This window comes from Nicotiana attenuata, chromosome 7, assembly GCF_001879085.1.
Source record: "Nicotiana attenuata strain UT chromosome 7, NIATTr2, whole genome shotgun sequence".
NCBI classification, from domain to species: Eukaryota; Viridiplantae; Streptophyta; class Magnoliopsida; order Solanales; family Solanaceae; genus Nicotiana; species Nicotiana attenuata.
In genome coordinates, this window is record NC_031995.1 from 2,531,746 (window position 1) to 2,547,707 (window position 15,962).

The 15,962-nt window shown below is 32.6% G+C and overlaps 2 protein-coding genes across 2 annotated transcripts; one reads left to right on the forward strand and one right to left on the reverse strand.

Moving 5' to 3' along the window:
- On the forward strand, nucleotides 257–9,575 carry LOC109228526 (protein DETOXIFICATION 21-like). Its single transcript, XM_019393645.1, has 9 exons — nucleotides 257–492; nucleotides 5,850–6,140; nucleotides 6,614–7,155; nucleotides 7,764–7,850; nucleotides 7,941–7,997; nucleotides 8,083–8,321; nucleotides 8,599–8,717; nucleotides 8,808–8,894; nucleotides 9,300–9,575. The coding sequence occupies exons 2-9, from the start codon at nucleotides 5,880–5,882 to the stop codon at nucleotides 9,372–9,374; spliced, it is 1,467 nt and encodes a 488-aa protein (XP_019249190.1). The 5' UTR covers nucleotides 257–492; nucleotides 5,850–5,879; the 3' UTR covers nucleotides 9,375–9,575.
- Nucleotides 11,667–14,144, reverse strand: LOC109228527 (uncharacterized protein At1g04910). Its single transcript, XM_019393646.1, has one exon. It carries the CDS (start codon nucleotides 13,627–13,629, stop codon nucleotides 11,932–11,934), a length of 1,698 nt encoding a protein of 565 aa, XP_019249191.1. The 5' UTR covers nucleotides 13,630–14,144; the 3' UTR covers nucleotides 11,667–11,931.

The window sequence follows — 15,962 nt, forward strand, 5'->3', positions numbered from 1 at the left end:
CCTTAATTAGGAGCAAAAAGGAAAAAGAAAGTCTTGATTTAAACTAAAGTTCTCCTAAAAGCAATATAGCTAATCATAAACTAGATATTGTTTTTGTTATCCACTAGTTAGTTTTTCTCTAATTTTCAAATTTTATACGTAATTTTTATAATTTTGAAAAATAAATAGTGACGTACCATAATTTTCAGTAGAATCTGAGAATCTAGCAGGGGTATTAGAGAGAAACACAAATATAGAAAGGCAATTATCATTTGATAGATAGTAGTACTCCATCTTTCTGAGTAAGAAGAAGCAAATTGGAATTTGTATTTCAAAACCTGCAAATCTTGTTCTTTCTTTCTTATTACCTCCACTCAAACTCCTCCTCTTCCTGTCTTTGATATATATACACAATAACACAAACAAAAAGAGTATTAAGAAAACTTTTACTCCATTTAATTGGCTCTTAAAATTTTATTGAATCTTGAGTTGTCAGCTCTCCTACATCCAACTGTAAGTGTATTTTTTCTCTTTGCTCTTTTTTCATTTTCTTACTTATATGCACTTTATCTTCCCACTCCCAAAACACACACACTGGAAATATATCTTCTTATGATAGATGATGATGAGAGAGTATTTGAGGTAGAGAGAGACGCATTCAACATTTAATTTTGATGAGTTCAACCTTTGAGATTTTATACTTTTAAAAATATGAGTTCAAAATTTAATATTCGTTGAAGTTTTAATATATATATATATATATTTCGTATTGAAAATAATAGGTTTAGTAGTTCCATCCTCCATTGTTTCGGGGAAGGGGGAGAGGAGGAAGAGCTTTTTTTCTTTTGGTTAAGTTGGGTTGGGGGGGGGGGGGGGCATGGGCGAAGCCACCTTTAGCAAAGGGTGGTCAACTGATCACCCTTCGCGAAAAATTACGAAAAATTATACTGTGTATATAAGTAAAATATTGATTTTAGATATATAAAACCTATATTGAACACCCGCTTTGTCGGAATTTTTTTTCTACTTCTTTCAAGTTTGAACACCCTTGAAAATATTTCTGGTTTCGCCACTGGGGTGGTGGTTGATCATCTTTAAAGTTCAAATGAAAGTAGAAGTTTTCATTCATGACTCATAATCATGATGTTTGTTTATCATTTTAGAAGTTATGAAAATAAACATGTTAGTTTGTTGTTCATCAACCATCTTAATTAATCATTAAGAAGGGAGGAAGAAAAAACAAAAAAAGAAAAGAAATAAAGGAGGTGTTTGTTTGTTCTACCGCGGGATTTTTATTGATTTGTGCAAGTAATCGATCCACGTGGTCTCTCAACTAAAAGCTGTTATATCTGTCTGCCTAGTGTCACTTGTTCGCTTTTTACATAACTAGTATTAGTATCACGCGCGGATACTAATCATGTCAAATATTTAAGTTATTTGGATTGTATGTAAATAATATTAAACTTTACACTTTCTCAGTAAATATAGATAATAATTGGATATTAACTACATGAAAAAATTAACTATTTTTTTTATTTTTCTTTTTTGATACCATTCTTGCCGGTGTCACTGGATCCTAAAAATAGTCAAGAAGCAAAATAATAACTCATATTTATGGCAAAACGATCAAATGTTGAGATAATGAATGACTCTTTGGATAAGACTTAACTCTTTTACTACTACTTGAAGTCTTATTTGGTGTGTTGATATCTCTTAAAAATATTTCTTTCTTAAAATTTCAGTTTCTAAAACATTATTTTTCAATAATAATTATTTTTATAATAATATATAATTAAAAATATTATGCTTAATTCAAAACTCATTTTAGTTGGTTGTCTAAAAATATAAAAAATTCTTTGGCTAGTGAATTTTTTTACTCCATTTTGATATTTGACATTAACTATGTTAAATATCTGAGTTATTTGAATTATATGTAAATAACCTTAACATTTAAACCTTCTAAATAATTATAGATAATCATCAGATATTAATTAAGAGACACTACATGAAAAAATACTAACATTTTCTCAATTCTCGTAGTGATAATTTTATTTTTGCACTATTCTCATAGGTGTCATTGGAACCAAAAAATAGTCACAACGTGAAATAATAACTCATATTTATGGCAAAGCACAAAGGTTGACACGATATAGACGATTCTTTGACTATCACGTGACTCTTATACTACGACTTGAACTCTTATTTGGTACGATTTTATCTTTCAAAAAATATTTCTATTTTGAAATTTCAATTTCTAAAATTTTATATATATTATAATAATGATTATCTTTATAATGATGCAAGTGTAGATATTATCCTTAATTTAAAATTCACTTTAATCGGCTATCTAAAAATTTAAATGATTCTTTGGCCGGATTTATTTCAATATGACTCCACTTTAAGTTTATCGATATCTCTAGCCCCGGATTTGAATTTTTAATACCCTATATATATAAAAGTTTTGTTCTTTGAATCATTAAATGTTAAATTAGTTGATTATTATTATAAAGCATTGCATATATTGTCTTAAAATTGTCAAGTAGTTTATTTTTCTACACTCTACTTGGCTTAACCTCAATGCAAACCACTCAAATTGCATTCCAATTCAAATTCGAATATCATATCAGTTTGTTAGTAATAATGATTTTTAAAAAACGATACATAATGTACATTAAAAAATATATTCGAAGACATCCTTATCTTATAATCTATGTATTTGAGTTGAAAAAATTATATTTGAAATCGATGAGATTAACTTTCAAATTTTTTATACTCAACAAAGATGAAACATAAGATGAAATTTGTTGTCATCTTTTATTTCTCGTTTTTAAATCTTCCCAACATTTTTTTTCAATATTTATTTTCTTTTATCTTATTTTTTATGTCATTATTTCTTTTATTATAAAAAATTAATTTATTTCACTATAAAAGGGTGAGTTTTAATAAAAATTGTCTACATATGAACTTTAATTATATTTTTAGTCGTTGGTTGAAATTATTTCATATATTACTTGTGGCTTTATCTAATCAGCCTAAATAGGTGCTCACCCGACCACTTATATTAAAAAATTGAATGATGTATAATTTATATATAATCCATATATAATATGTGTATAATCGTGTGTTGTCGATATATCATCTATTTATATTAGCTATAAAAAGTAAACAATAAATATGACCGGATATTATGTAAATATTCCATAAGATTTTGGTTTTTTGAATTTATCCATGATATGACTCTATTATAATAATTTTAAAACTCTCTACTAATGTTCAAAAATATCTTATCTTTTTATTATAAAAGTAAAGAGTTTTTTTTCGAAACAATTTGTTTACATTTAAAAAAAATATTTCACATCATACCAATTTTTTCTTCATATATACTCTTTGTTACACTTAAAGTCGCTATAGAAACTATCAATTAGAAACCAATTTCTCTCTTGTTGAGTTTGAAAAAAAAAAAAACCTTTCACATAATCTAATGATTCAAAACTAATATTCTTCAACAAAAAAAAATGTTATACCCTTGCAATATTGGCTTGACTACAGCTAAATGAAGGGGTTTCAGCTTATACCCTTCAATTCCTTGAATGTGCTAAATTGAAATTAATGATAGCAATTGTATAACCAAAGTTTTGTTATTTGTTTGATGTCCATTTATGCAAATTGACTCTTCAAACAAATATTCTTCAAGAAAAAAAATAACTTTTTTTTAATATTGACTGATTTTGTGATGTTTTTTTCTCCAGCATGTATGCTTACTTTATTATATATGTAAGTAAACTTTATTTAGTTTTGTAAACTCTTTTTTGTCATTTAGATAAACATAGACATGTATCATATATATATATATTACATTTATTTTAAAAGAATTTGGTTTTATTCAAATCTAGATACAGTGTTTCAAAGAACTATACTTATAGGATTTTAAATGTGAAAGAGTTTTATAGTTATATGGATTAGTTTTTTTTTTTTTGCTAGAGGCGAAGTAGTATTTAAATAATTACGATAAAAAATAACAAAAGTTCCTAACATAATTGCATATGATCATTAAACGAATTAAGTATGATAACATGATAAAAAAAGATAAATTTTATTTTTAATTTAAATTCGAATTTTAGAACTTTATATATAAATTCAAAATTATCTTTTAATTCAAATACCGTATATTATATTATATTTGTATTTAACTAAAATAGTCAAATATAGAATAAAGTTACAATATACTATTGATATTTATTAGCTTGCCACTTGGCTTAACCATAATGTCAATTATATATGGTAACTTTCTTGCTTTAATATATATATAAATATAGATTTTTCAGCACTAACTTTTATATTTATGCTTCGAGTTTAACTTATACTATATCACAGGTATAAATTCTTTTATATCTTATCATATTTTAGGTTTTATTTTGAGTTTAACTTGTATCTATAAATATAAATTCTTTTATCCATCATGTCATATTTTGCCTTATTTAAAAGATTACATATCTTATTTTTCCATAAGTATATGATAGTGTAAAAATTTATTCCATAGGTATATAAAACTTCTAATTCCAACAGAAAAAGACAAAATACTCTGAGAAAGAAACGATATATAGCTTTTTGTAACCCGTAATAGTAGCAGCAGTAGTTCAGATTCGATATATTCTTTTTTGGGGAATAATTCCATACACTCCTCTCCAAAAGAATTTTCTTGGGATTTTCGATATTATATTCTCTTGCTCCCTCTCGAACCTATTTCCTTTTTTGTCCGTTTCAAAAAGAATGATCCCTTTTTAAATTTGATAACAATTTAGCTTAAACTTACAATTCTACCTTAATGAGAAGCTTTTATAACCACACAAATACTCTGGGTCCCTTTTTGACTTGTTTAGGACAACAAATTCCAAAAGTCTTCATTATTTCTTAAACTCCGTGTTCAGTCAAACAGGTTCACATAAATTGGAACGGAGGGAGTATCTTATATGGATCTTTTGACAAATGATCAACTTTCTACAATAATTACCTGCGCGGATTCAGGATTTAAAGCTTATGGGTTTCTATAACGACCTTAAGTAAATAGACAATAAGTGACTGGGTTCACAATCAAATATTTATGGATATTTAATGAATTTTTTAATATATATACTGGGTATATGCAAAAGCTACTGGGTTTACGGGAACCCAAATTCAATAGGCTAGATCCGCCCCTGATTACCTAAACTAAGTAACTAGTGAGTTAAGCTGAATTGACAATCACACCAATTATATAGCATAAACAGTTGTGGATTCTTGTTTTTTCACAATTTACATTCAACGATAAAAACCAGAGGGGAACTTTGGAATAATAATCATCTGAATTAGTTTATTATAACAAAAACAAAATAAGGAAGGTGATTGTAATATATGAAATCACAAGAAAAGTTAATGTTTATGTTTGTGGGTGCAAAACCTTGGGAGACCAGAGTTCAAATCCCATGGACAGTGGCGAAGCTAGAAATTTCTCCAAGGGTATTCAAATTTAAAAGAAGTGAAAAAACATTTCGACAATATATGTTATATACCTCTAAAACATAATATTTTACCGTGCTTATCACCATGTGGCTTCGCCACTGCCCATGGAAATAAAAGTTAGTGCTTATTAGTTTTGCCTAAGCTTTGGTGAGTACAGTTAATTGAGCGAAGCAGGTGGGCAAAGTTAATTGGATACTATTGTGTTGCTTAGAGGTAGCACGTACTTGGTAGAATAGTCGACCTGCATGCAAGTTGATCACACCGCCGTTATATATATATATATATATATAAGTTTTCAGTCTGCAAAAATTTGGTTCGTTGGACTAATTTTTAGGTAACACCATGTAATGTATCTTCATTATATGTTGCAGTGAGAGAAGGCCAGCTTGTAATTGACCAAAATGGCAGCTGATGATATTAGTGAGAAGCTGTTGAGTAAAGTACAAGTCCAAGAGGGTGATAGTGGACTGAAACTTAAGGACAAGATATGGAACGAGTGGAAGAAAATGTGGGTGATTGCTGCTCCTGCTATTTTTACTAGATTCTCAACGTTCGGTGTAAATGTCATTAGCCAAGCATTCATCGGTCACATTGGATCTATCGAACTAGCAGCGTACGCGCTTGTCATCACTGTCCTCCTCAGATTCGGCAATGGCATTCTGGTACGTCCCTCCGGTCCATATTATCTGTCTTTTTTGCACATCCCTTAAAGAAGAAAGTTTTAGTAGCCTTATTCTTAAGAGAATCTATCTAAATTACCCTTTATCTCTCTTTAAACGTCTCACATTGTATCCATCGTACTACTAGCATATGCCCTAGGCATCAATGTCCTCCTGAGATTCGAGCATGGCTTTTTGGTATTGATTTAACTTATATACGCTGACAGTGTGAAGAATTTTTACGCTATCAGTGTATTTTAACCTGTTGTAACAGATCTGAAGTTACTAATCAAACTTGTATGGAGGATTGCTTACTTGCAAATCTTTTAGCTTAGTTGATTGGTGTGACATTTACTATCAATGTATAGAAATTAAAGCTCTTCGTCGAGCAAGAAGGAGATGTTTAGTTCACTTGATTCGTCGCTTGTATTTGTTCTTCTCCATGTATAAGCGATAAATTTCATCCAAATGTGCAGTTAGGAATGGCGAGTGGATTGGAAACGTTGTGCGGACAAGCCTATGGTGCTAAACAATATCACATGTTAGGCATATATCTCCAAAGATCTTGGATTGTCTTGACAGTAACAGCGACTCTGCTTTTACCGATCTTTATTTTCACAGCGCCAATATTAAAAGCATTAGGCCAGGATGAAGCGATAGCTAAAGAGGCCGGAGTCATTTCGTTATGGTTAATACCAGTGATTTATGCCTTCGTTGCATCTTTTACATGCCAAATGTTCTTACAAGCACAGAGCAAGAACATGATCATTTCATATTTAGCAGCATGTACTCTTGTGATCCATATATTTCTATCGTGGCTTTTAACCGTGAAGTTCAAATTTGGAATTACTGGCGCCATGATATCGACACTTTTGGCATACTGGCTTCCGAATATTGGTCAGTTAATGTATGTTACTTGTGGAGGATGCAAAGAAACATGGAAAGGTTTTACTTCTTTGGCCTTTAAGGATCTCTGGCCTGTTATCAAGCTCTCTTTCTCTTCTGGTGCAATGCTCTGGTGAGATTTCACTCAATTGCTTGCTAGTACGTTGTTTTATGCTAAAGGGTAGCCCGGTGCACTAAGCTCCCGCTATGCGGGAGTCGGGGAAGAGCCGTACCACAAGGGTCTATTGTAAGTAGCCCTACCCTGCATTTCTGCGAGAGGTTGTTTCTTCGGCTCGAACCCGTGACCTCCTGGTCATATGACAACAACTTTACCAGTTACGCCAACGCTAAGGCTACTTTTCTTAGTTGTTCACACTCTTCATGTTAAATCAGAATCTAAATAGAAACTACTGGTGTTCCCAATGGTAGTTTTTCGCATATCAATTTTTCTTATTGATACCAACTCTTTTTATATCCTTGATGATATTGTTGTTGGGCTAAACCAACCTAAAGATACTCTTAACATGGTGTGATATTGTCCGCTTTGTGCCAAACCGGCATGTTTTTTTCCCAAAAGGCTTCATAGCATTAAGAGATCTGTATACCTTATATATATGCTCCCAATCTTTTCAGCTACTAATGTAAAACTTTATTCGCACGCTCAACAGATGTTACAAAGGGACTATGAACGAGTTGTTTTATGTGATGAAATTTTGAATCTTTTGGACTTGTTTTTTACAGCCTTGAACTCTGGTACAACACTATACTGATTCTTCTTACCGGAAACCTGAAAAATGCTATGATTCAGATTGATGCTCTTTCTATATGGTAAACTTGTTGTATACCACATCTCAATTCATTTAGACATTCCCTTCAATAGTCATCTTATTGATTAAGTATTTCCCCCTTCTTTTGCAGTCTTAACATCAATGGTTGGGAAATGATGATTTCTCTTGGTTTCTTAGCTGCAGCATGGTACTATAACCACATTCCTATTCTTGAAATTTTAGATTCTTTTTTTTTATGCGACGATAACTCATTCAAGTTCATGAACTTATAGTGTACGAGTATCAAACGAGCTAGGAAGAGGGAGCGCTAAAGCAGCAAGGTTTTCAATCTTGACGATAGTGACAACCTCTTTTGCCATTGGCTTCATCCTGTTTCTGTTCTTCCTGTTCTTGCGCGGACGCCTGGCTTATATATTCACTGAAAGTGAAGATGTAGCTGAAGAAGTCGACCACTTATCTCCTCTATTAGCATTTTCTATACTTTTGAACAGTGTCCAACCAGTTCTTTCTGGTAAGTTACTTGATTCATATGTTAAATCTATGAAGTAGTAAACATAAACAGTTAAACCTATTTATAACAGCCTCATTTTTTCTGATATATTTTGGCCGCTATAGTGAAGTGTTGTTATAAAGAATATATATTATAATATAACATAAAAATGGGTTCTGAGAAAAACTTGGCTTTTATAGTAAATGATTATTATATAGAGATGTTATAGAAAGGTCTGGCTGTATGTACACATAATTTCCAAGATTTGATGTCACAACTTTAAGATTTCATGTTACAGGTGTAGCTGTTGGAGCTGGATGGCAGAGCATAGTAGCATATGTTAACATTGGCTGTTACTACTTGGTTGGAATTCCAGTTGGAGTTGTGCTTGGTTATGTTTTCAAAATGCAAGTTAAAGTAAGTTGTTCATTTTTCCTTCTTTTTTTTTCTTCTTTTTAAACTCTTCTCATTTTGGTTGATGGTTATTTATCTTGTATTTTTTTGTAGGGTGTTTGGGTTGGAATGTTGTTTGGTGTACTGACGCAAACTACAGTACTACTTGTAATCACTCTCAAAACTGATTGGGATAAGCAGGTATTTCTTCATTTTAGACTGTGAAGTAACTTTGGCGTAATTGGTAAAGTTGTTGTCATGTGACCATAAGGTCACGGGTTCGAGCCGTGGAAACAGCCTCTTGCAGAAATGCAGGTTAAGGTTGCGTACAATAGATCCCGTTTTAGTCTACGATAGAGAAATACATTACATTAGCGTTTAAGTTATTCACTGATAGTGTAATTTAACATGTTATATTAGTTTTATCATTTAAACGAGATCACTAATTAATGCTATTATATAAAGTTATCTGTAATTTCTTTTTAAATGACTTGAATATGTAAATATATATTTTGTAACATAGTTAGTTGCATATAAACTAGAATTAAACTCATAAATAACTAATGAAGCTATTTTTTAATTCAACGTACAAAATGTCGCTTGCAGGTATTAATTGCTCAGCAGAGAGTGAAGAAGTTCTTTGTTGAAGCCGAACCTAATGCTGATTCACAAACTGCTTGAAGTTGAGATTTATACCTTTTCTTTACGTGTATTTGCTGCCATATTATTTTACATGGCCTTTATTCATGCAAAAGGAAAACTTGAGTAGGGGCTCATTGGATTAATAATCTAATTTAAATTTAAGAGATTCTACCTTTGAAGAAAATAATCTTCAAAGATTTTATATGTTTTATTTACCTTTTCCGCATGATATAGTTTAGCAACCTTTTGTGAAACTGGCCATATAACTAAAATAATATTTGTAATTAGGGGTGTTCATAGTTCGGTTTGGGTCGATTTTTCGAAAAAGAAACCAAACCAAGTAAGTCGGTTTTTCAAATATTGAAACCAAACCAAACCAAGTAAGTTGGTTTTTCAAATATTGAAACCAAACCAAACCAATTAAGTAAGTTTTTTATCGATTCAGTTTTTTTCGGTTTTTTCGGTTTTTTCGGTTATTTATCGGGTTTTTTCTTAAATATGAGACATACACTACCAAACGCATATTCCAGCGACTACATTTTCAACATAACACTATCAAATCAATTGCTCTTTGAGAAATCTATCATTTACCAAGATATATTGATGATAATTGAATCAAATAGTGATGAATAATTTAAGTACTCAATTAAAAATCGATTAGTTTTAACATGAAATAAATTCTTGTTGTACTTAGCGAAAGAAAACTGCCAATCAAACTAGAATGTAAAGGCAAAGAATTAAATTATTAAATAGCAAAGAACTAGACTAAAAATATAAATGACTAATATGTACCATAAAATTTTAGAAACTTTATATAAAAATATACATATATATAGATGGAATAATAAATTTAAATAGCTACTTTTATAGTCGGTTTGGTTTGATTTTTTCTGGTTATTGTTTGATTAAAAACAAAAACAAAACCAAATTTGATCGGTTTTTAAAATTCAAAACCAAAACCAAACTAAATCTAAAAAACATCGATTTTTTTGGTCGGTTTGGTTCGATTTTTCGGGGTTTCATGAACACCCATATTTGTAATTGATAAGTAAATAATTTATTCAAGGAAAGAAGTTCAGCAGATACCATGTGCAATGATTGTCATCCACCCTCTCACTGAACGTAAATGTCATAATAAAAGGTCACAAAATGATAATTGCATGTGACGGATGTTATGAATTCCTTACTTCATTACATTCAACGATACAGTTTAAAAAAAATTGAAAAAAAAAAAAAACAGTACGGTGCACTAAGCTTATGCGCAAGGTTCGAAGAAGCGTCGAACCACAAGAGTATCCTGCAATTCAACGATATAGTAGTGATGCACAAAAATCGTATTACAATTAACGAGTGAATTCTGATCTTTTGATTTAACACAGTTCATCAGAAGTCAAATATATTAAGCTAGCATTCTCCATACCACTTCCAGTGGGGCTCCAATGAAAGTAAAATATTCTAGCATTCTGTCCAATTATCAATCGTTTAAGTTCCTTTTAAATTATAACCTATGCTCCAGCCAGTATCAGATCTGCTCGGTCGAAATTTTAGACATGAATCTCTGTCCAATAAGTAAAGATCAGAATAGTTCTCTTATGAGGAGAGTCTCCGTTCCATTTGCCATTCCAAAAGGAGATCTTCAAACCATTTCCAGCCAACTCTTTGGCTACTAACAAAGTACTACAATTCTAACCTTGTCTATCAGCCAAAAACCCGCTTCAAACATAAAGTAACAACACATAAGTGTGTTGCAATCACTACAAATGAGAGGGGCCAAAGATTTTATCAATTAGAGAAGACAACTGCAGTATGCAGAGTGGATTGGAAGCTTAGGAAATCCTATGCCATTTCGACATAATCCCGAGACACATCACTCCCTTCGAACCTGACAACAATGACTAGCTTCTCTAGCACTTTTGCATTCTAGAGCAAATATTGTACCAATGGCACTACAAACTTACTTGCACTTGGTGGTCCATGTAAGTGAATGATCTTGATGGCCAGATTTAGCAACGAGCAGTTAAAATTATGTCTCTGAAACCTCGTGTTGTATCCATCTTCATTTGTGAAACCTGAGAACATGTACTGCAGGAAAAGAATCCGCTATATTAACCAGTTATTCTCCTTAGAAAGAAGTTAAGAGAATCAAGGAGATGATTGTGCATAAAACAAGAATGTGATGAATATACAGATGCAAGGAACATGTCAAGTGCTAAGCAAATTTTACGAGTTGATGCATGCAAACAACAAGATGGTCGCCTACTTCCTTTTTAAACATCTTTTTTCTACAATTACAAAAAGACGACTGAAAAACTGGCTTAATCATAGAATCAATTTTGATAGTGACAACACGATTTTTCTCTTCATTTCCTCTACATTGCATCTGTTTACAATGAACTTGAGAATTTCAGTATAAATAACACAGTCAAAAGACTTCCAGAAATATCTAATAAATTATAGGACACTGTACTCAGGTCCAAAAGAATGGATTACTGAACGGCACAAGTATTACAAGTATAGAACCTTTACTATAGCTACTGAGTATTCCCTTTGCAAATATATATAACCTTTTTAATAACTATTTGTCTATCCTAAAGTATCATAGTAGTCTTGTCTTGTTACCACTTGCACTCTTAACATCTGCTTGCTTACACATGCAATCTGGCATTGGGAATGTGTAGAGAGAACTACTAGATTTCTTTAACTCAACCCCCTTTAAATCACTATGATGAAGCATGTCTTGTAATTGGCGTTTGAAGTCGTTCCATCTGATATCCGGGTTGTCAAACAAAAGAGCCAATTTCCTTTTATCTGGTTTGATTGTCTTTGCATGTCCTTCATTCAGATATCTTCTGTGACCCACTAAGAAGTGGGGAAAGTTGCCACCTTGAGTTGTGACAAAGGCTTCACTATAAAGACAAACTGTATAATCAAGTGCTGCCAACCTAGATGAGTGTCCCTCAAACGGAGCAAGTTCTTCTCTGGAAGCTAATGTATCTTTTGATTCCAGGCGCGGGAATATCTGTTTGAGTGGGGTCATATATTTCTCAGCTTTATAAATTTTCCCCGCGGCAACATAAAGTGAGGAGTTATTGTCAAACCCCATGCCTCTAAGCATCATGCCTACCTCAAGTGGAGTTAACGGGCACTTCCCATCGATTCGGTTTGCACCTGGCCTTATAACTCTTCCCCTTCGCCTGAATTTTCCTCTCCAACTTCTTTCACGGGCAATATCCATCTCATGTTTTTCTTCTTCCCCACCGTCATATATACAACACGAAAATGCAACCATATCCTCTTCAAAGCGGAGGTGCACTGAAACATATCTCCCACTCGTTTTCGAGCTCCTTTTTATCATTCGATCAACCATCTTTGCTGCAAGCATCCGTATGGGCTCTGAAAACCTAAGCGCTTCGAAATTGCACAAACATCGCAGCCCTTGGATATTTGGAGGAACCGAGTGGGCCAATCTGTTAGAAAAAGGCGCAATGCGAACAGCCCCCAACTCCTTTAGCTTAGGCAGGACCTTTTGAAGATAATAGGTTGGACTAGACCATGCCTTTACTCTCAAGTTAACAATGCTACTTATATTATTATCAAACTGAAGCAGTACATCTTCAGGGAGTTGACTGACCACTTTCACATGATTTCTTAGTGCATATATGAAGAAGTCCTCATCAAATATGTCGCCGAACTTGCTAGAATCTCGCCAAACACTGTTTAAATGAAAAATTGGAATCACAAGAGTAGCATTCAGTAGTCCTGCTACTGCTACAGCATCACATATCGATAACCTTTGTTGGTTAAGTCCACCATTCGCTTCGATTATGAGGTAGCCATTCGATTTTGGCAATTGATCAGTGAAACCTTCTTGAGAAAGAGTACAAGGCTTCCAAACTTGATGCAACTTGGGATTCCACACATTTGTTAACAAATTGGAGGATCCATTGTTGTGGGAATCCATGAAAGGCCAGAGCTTATCAAAAACCTGTGGGCTACGGTAAAGTGATCCAGGTGGAGACACCTCAGTTTTAGCAGCAGATGCATCAAAAAAGCCTAAAGTACCCATATATAACAACATTCCAGATATATACAATAAAGGAGCAAAAAGTAAAACTCCTCTTCGCCTATATACAGCAGATACTATCATAAAACCTAATTTTTCCTGCAGTTTTAGGGAAATACCTCCTCCAACTCCAACTCCAAAGGCAGCACTACTGTTCTTATTCCGCCCATGACGCAAACGAGGAGACGATGGCGGAGACGCGCCATTCCCTAGCCGGCTTAGGCCGTGCATATTTGTGGACACAATTTCCAATTACTATATCAAACGATTTAAGAATTTATTCAAAAACACATAGCCTGAGCTCAGAAGACAGATCAGTGGTTGTTGCCCTTGATTTACTCCCAAAAAAGGGGAAGGAAAAGAAACCCAACACTAGTATGGATATAAATATGTAAAACCAACTAAGTCTCGGTACGTATTAGATCTGAACCCATAATATTAACAGTTCAAAGCTGAAATTCATTAAATTTAAATTCGGAATAAGCCTCAGAACACAATCGATGAGAGAAATTGCTACGAAGGTGAATATTAGTGAACGGAGTTAATTGGGCAAAACAGTAACACTAACATAATGGTGGAATATTGATGGTGGTGGTGATGATGATAGTGGTGGTGGTGGGGGAAGTTGTAACTTTTAACTATATATTGCTGTCAAGACTCACCGACACTGACAGTGGGAGCCTTTTGATAACTTTAGTTTGAAAAAAAGGGAGAGAGAGAGAGAAAGGAGTCCTTGACCAATGGCTTGGATTAATTCCTTCAAACGCGTATTAGGCCTTTTGACTACTAAGGATGGATTTTTTTTTTTTTTTTTAAAAGCTAAGGAGGGAAGTAGTTCATAATTACAGGGGATTTTTATTATCCTATACTATATATATATATATATATATATATATATATATATATATATGAAATTTTGCTAATTTATTAATTATATACAAATTAATTTTAAATAAGTATATTAGGAATTGAATAAGGAATCAGTTATTTCACATCTTTATTCTCTCTCCTGCGCTCTGTCTCTTCTTTCCCCAATTTTTCTTCCTTTGATGTTCTCTACTTTTTATCCTTTCATGTTGTATATATTTTTAATGGAATTCATCAATGGATTTCAATCGTGTTAGTATAGAGTTTTAACTATACAATTTTTTTTCATGTTACACAATTGGTATTCAAATTGAAATTGTAAATCAATAAATTTTGAATGTGTTTGACTCTCAATCATTGACAGCCATTAAAAAGCTTTGAAGCTTTGGATTTGAATTTAGGTTTTCAAAAATTATTAGTTGTTTGTATTGGATGTTGTTGCAAACAATTGGGAATATTGTTTGGAGTTTATGGGTGTGTTTGGTATAACGGAAAATATTTTCCATGGAAAATATTTTCTTGAAAAAAAAGTAGTAATCTTATTCATTTCCGGTGTTTTGTATGCAAATTAAGGAAAATAACTTCTCAAGAGTATTCATAAATAATTTAGATACAATAAACATGAAGTCATAAACTTTCGAACCTGTAAACCGAAAGATGAAAAAATTAAAACTGAAAATATATAATAAAAAAAATTCGGTGGTGCAGAAAAACAAAAAAATCAAAATTTGAAAATACAAAAAAAAAGTTAAAAGAAATAATTTTTTTGTGGGGGAGGGGGCGTAGCAGGGTGGGTGGTGACGTAAAAAAAACTTTTGGAGAGAAGGGATGGGGTAGGTAGGCGTGGGGACAGGGTGGGTAGGCGTGGGGTGGGGTTGGTTGGATGGGTGGGTGTGGGGGTGTGGGGTGGGCAGTGGCGAAGCCACATGCTAACAAGGGTGGTCAGTTGACCACCCTTGGTCGAAAATTATACTGTGTATATTGGTAAAATTTTTCGTTTTAGAGGTATATAATACATATTGGACACCCTTTGTCGGGAATTTTTTTTCACTTCTTCCAAATTTGAATACCCTTGGAAAATTTCCTAGTTTAGCCAATGGGAGTGGGTTGGTGAGGGTGGGGAAGGTTGAAAAAGAGTTTTGGAAAATGTTTTCCCTTTTCTTGATAGGGAAAACATTAATGAGTTCATAAGAAAAATGTTTTCCAAGACATTTAAGCCAACCAAACATGGGAAAAATAAAAAAATATTTTCCGGAAAATGTTTTCCTTCGTACCAAACACACCCTATATCTCAATTTTGAGGGTGTTTTTTCTGAAGATTAGACTTGATTTTGACTGAATTTCAGATTGAAACTCGAAGAAGACGTGACGTACAATATACTTATGAATTGTATTAAAGTTGTATTGTAATTGTATGTTAATTGTATTTAAGTTGTATTCTGTTGTATGTAGTGTGTTCTTCTTCCTCTTAGAAATTTCAATCAAAATTTCCTCTTTTAATACAATTTTGATATGTATCAACAACTTAAGTAAAAAAATAGTATTTAGAACTTAAATAGAAATTTCATACAACGATTCATACATTGTATAACTATTTTTCAACTTTCATACAATATTTAAATAAAATATATATAACTACAATAGAAAAAGGGCAGCCCGGTGCACTAAGCTCTCGCTATGCGCGGGGTCCGGGGAAG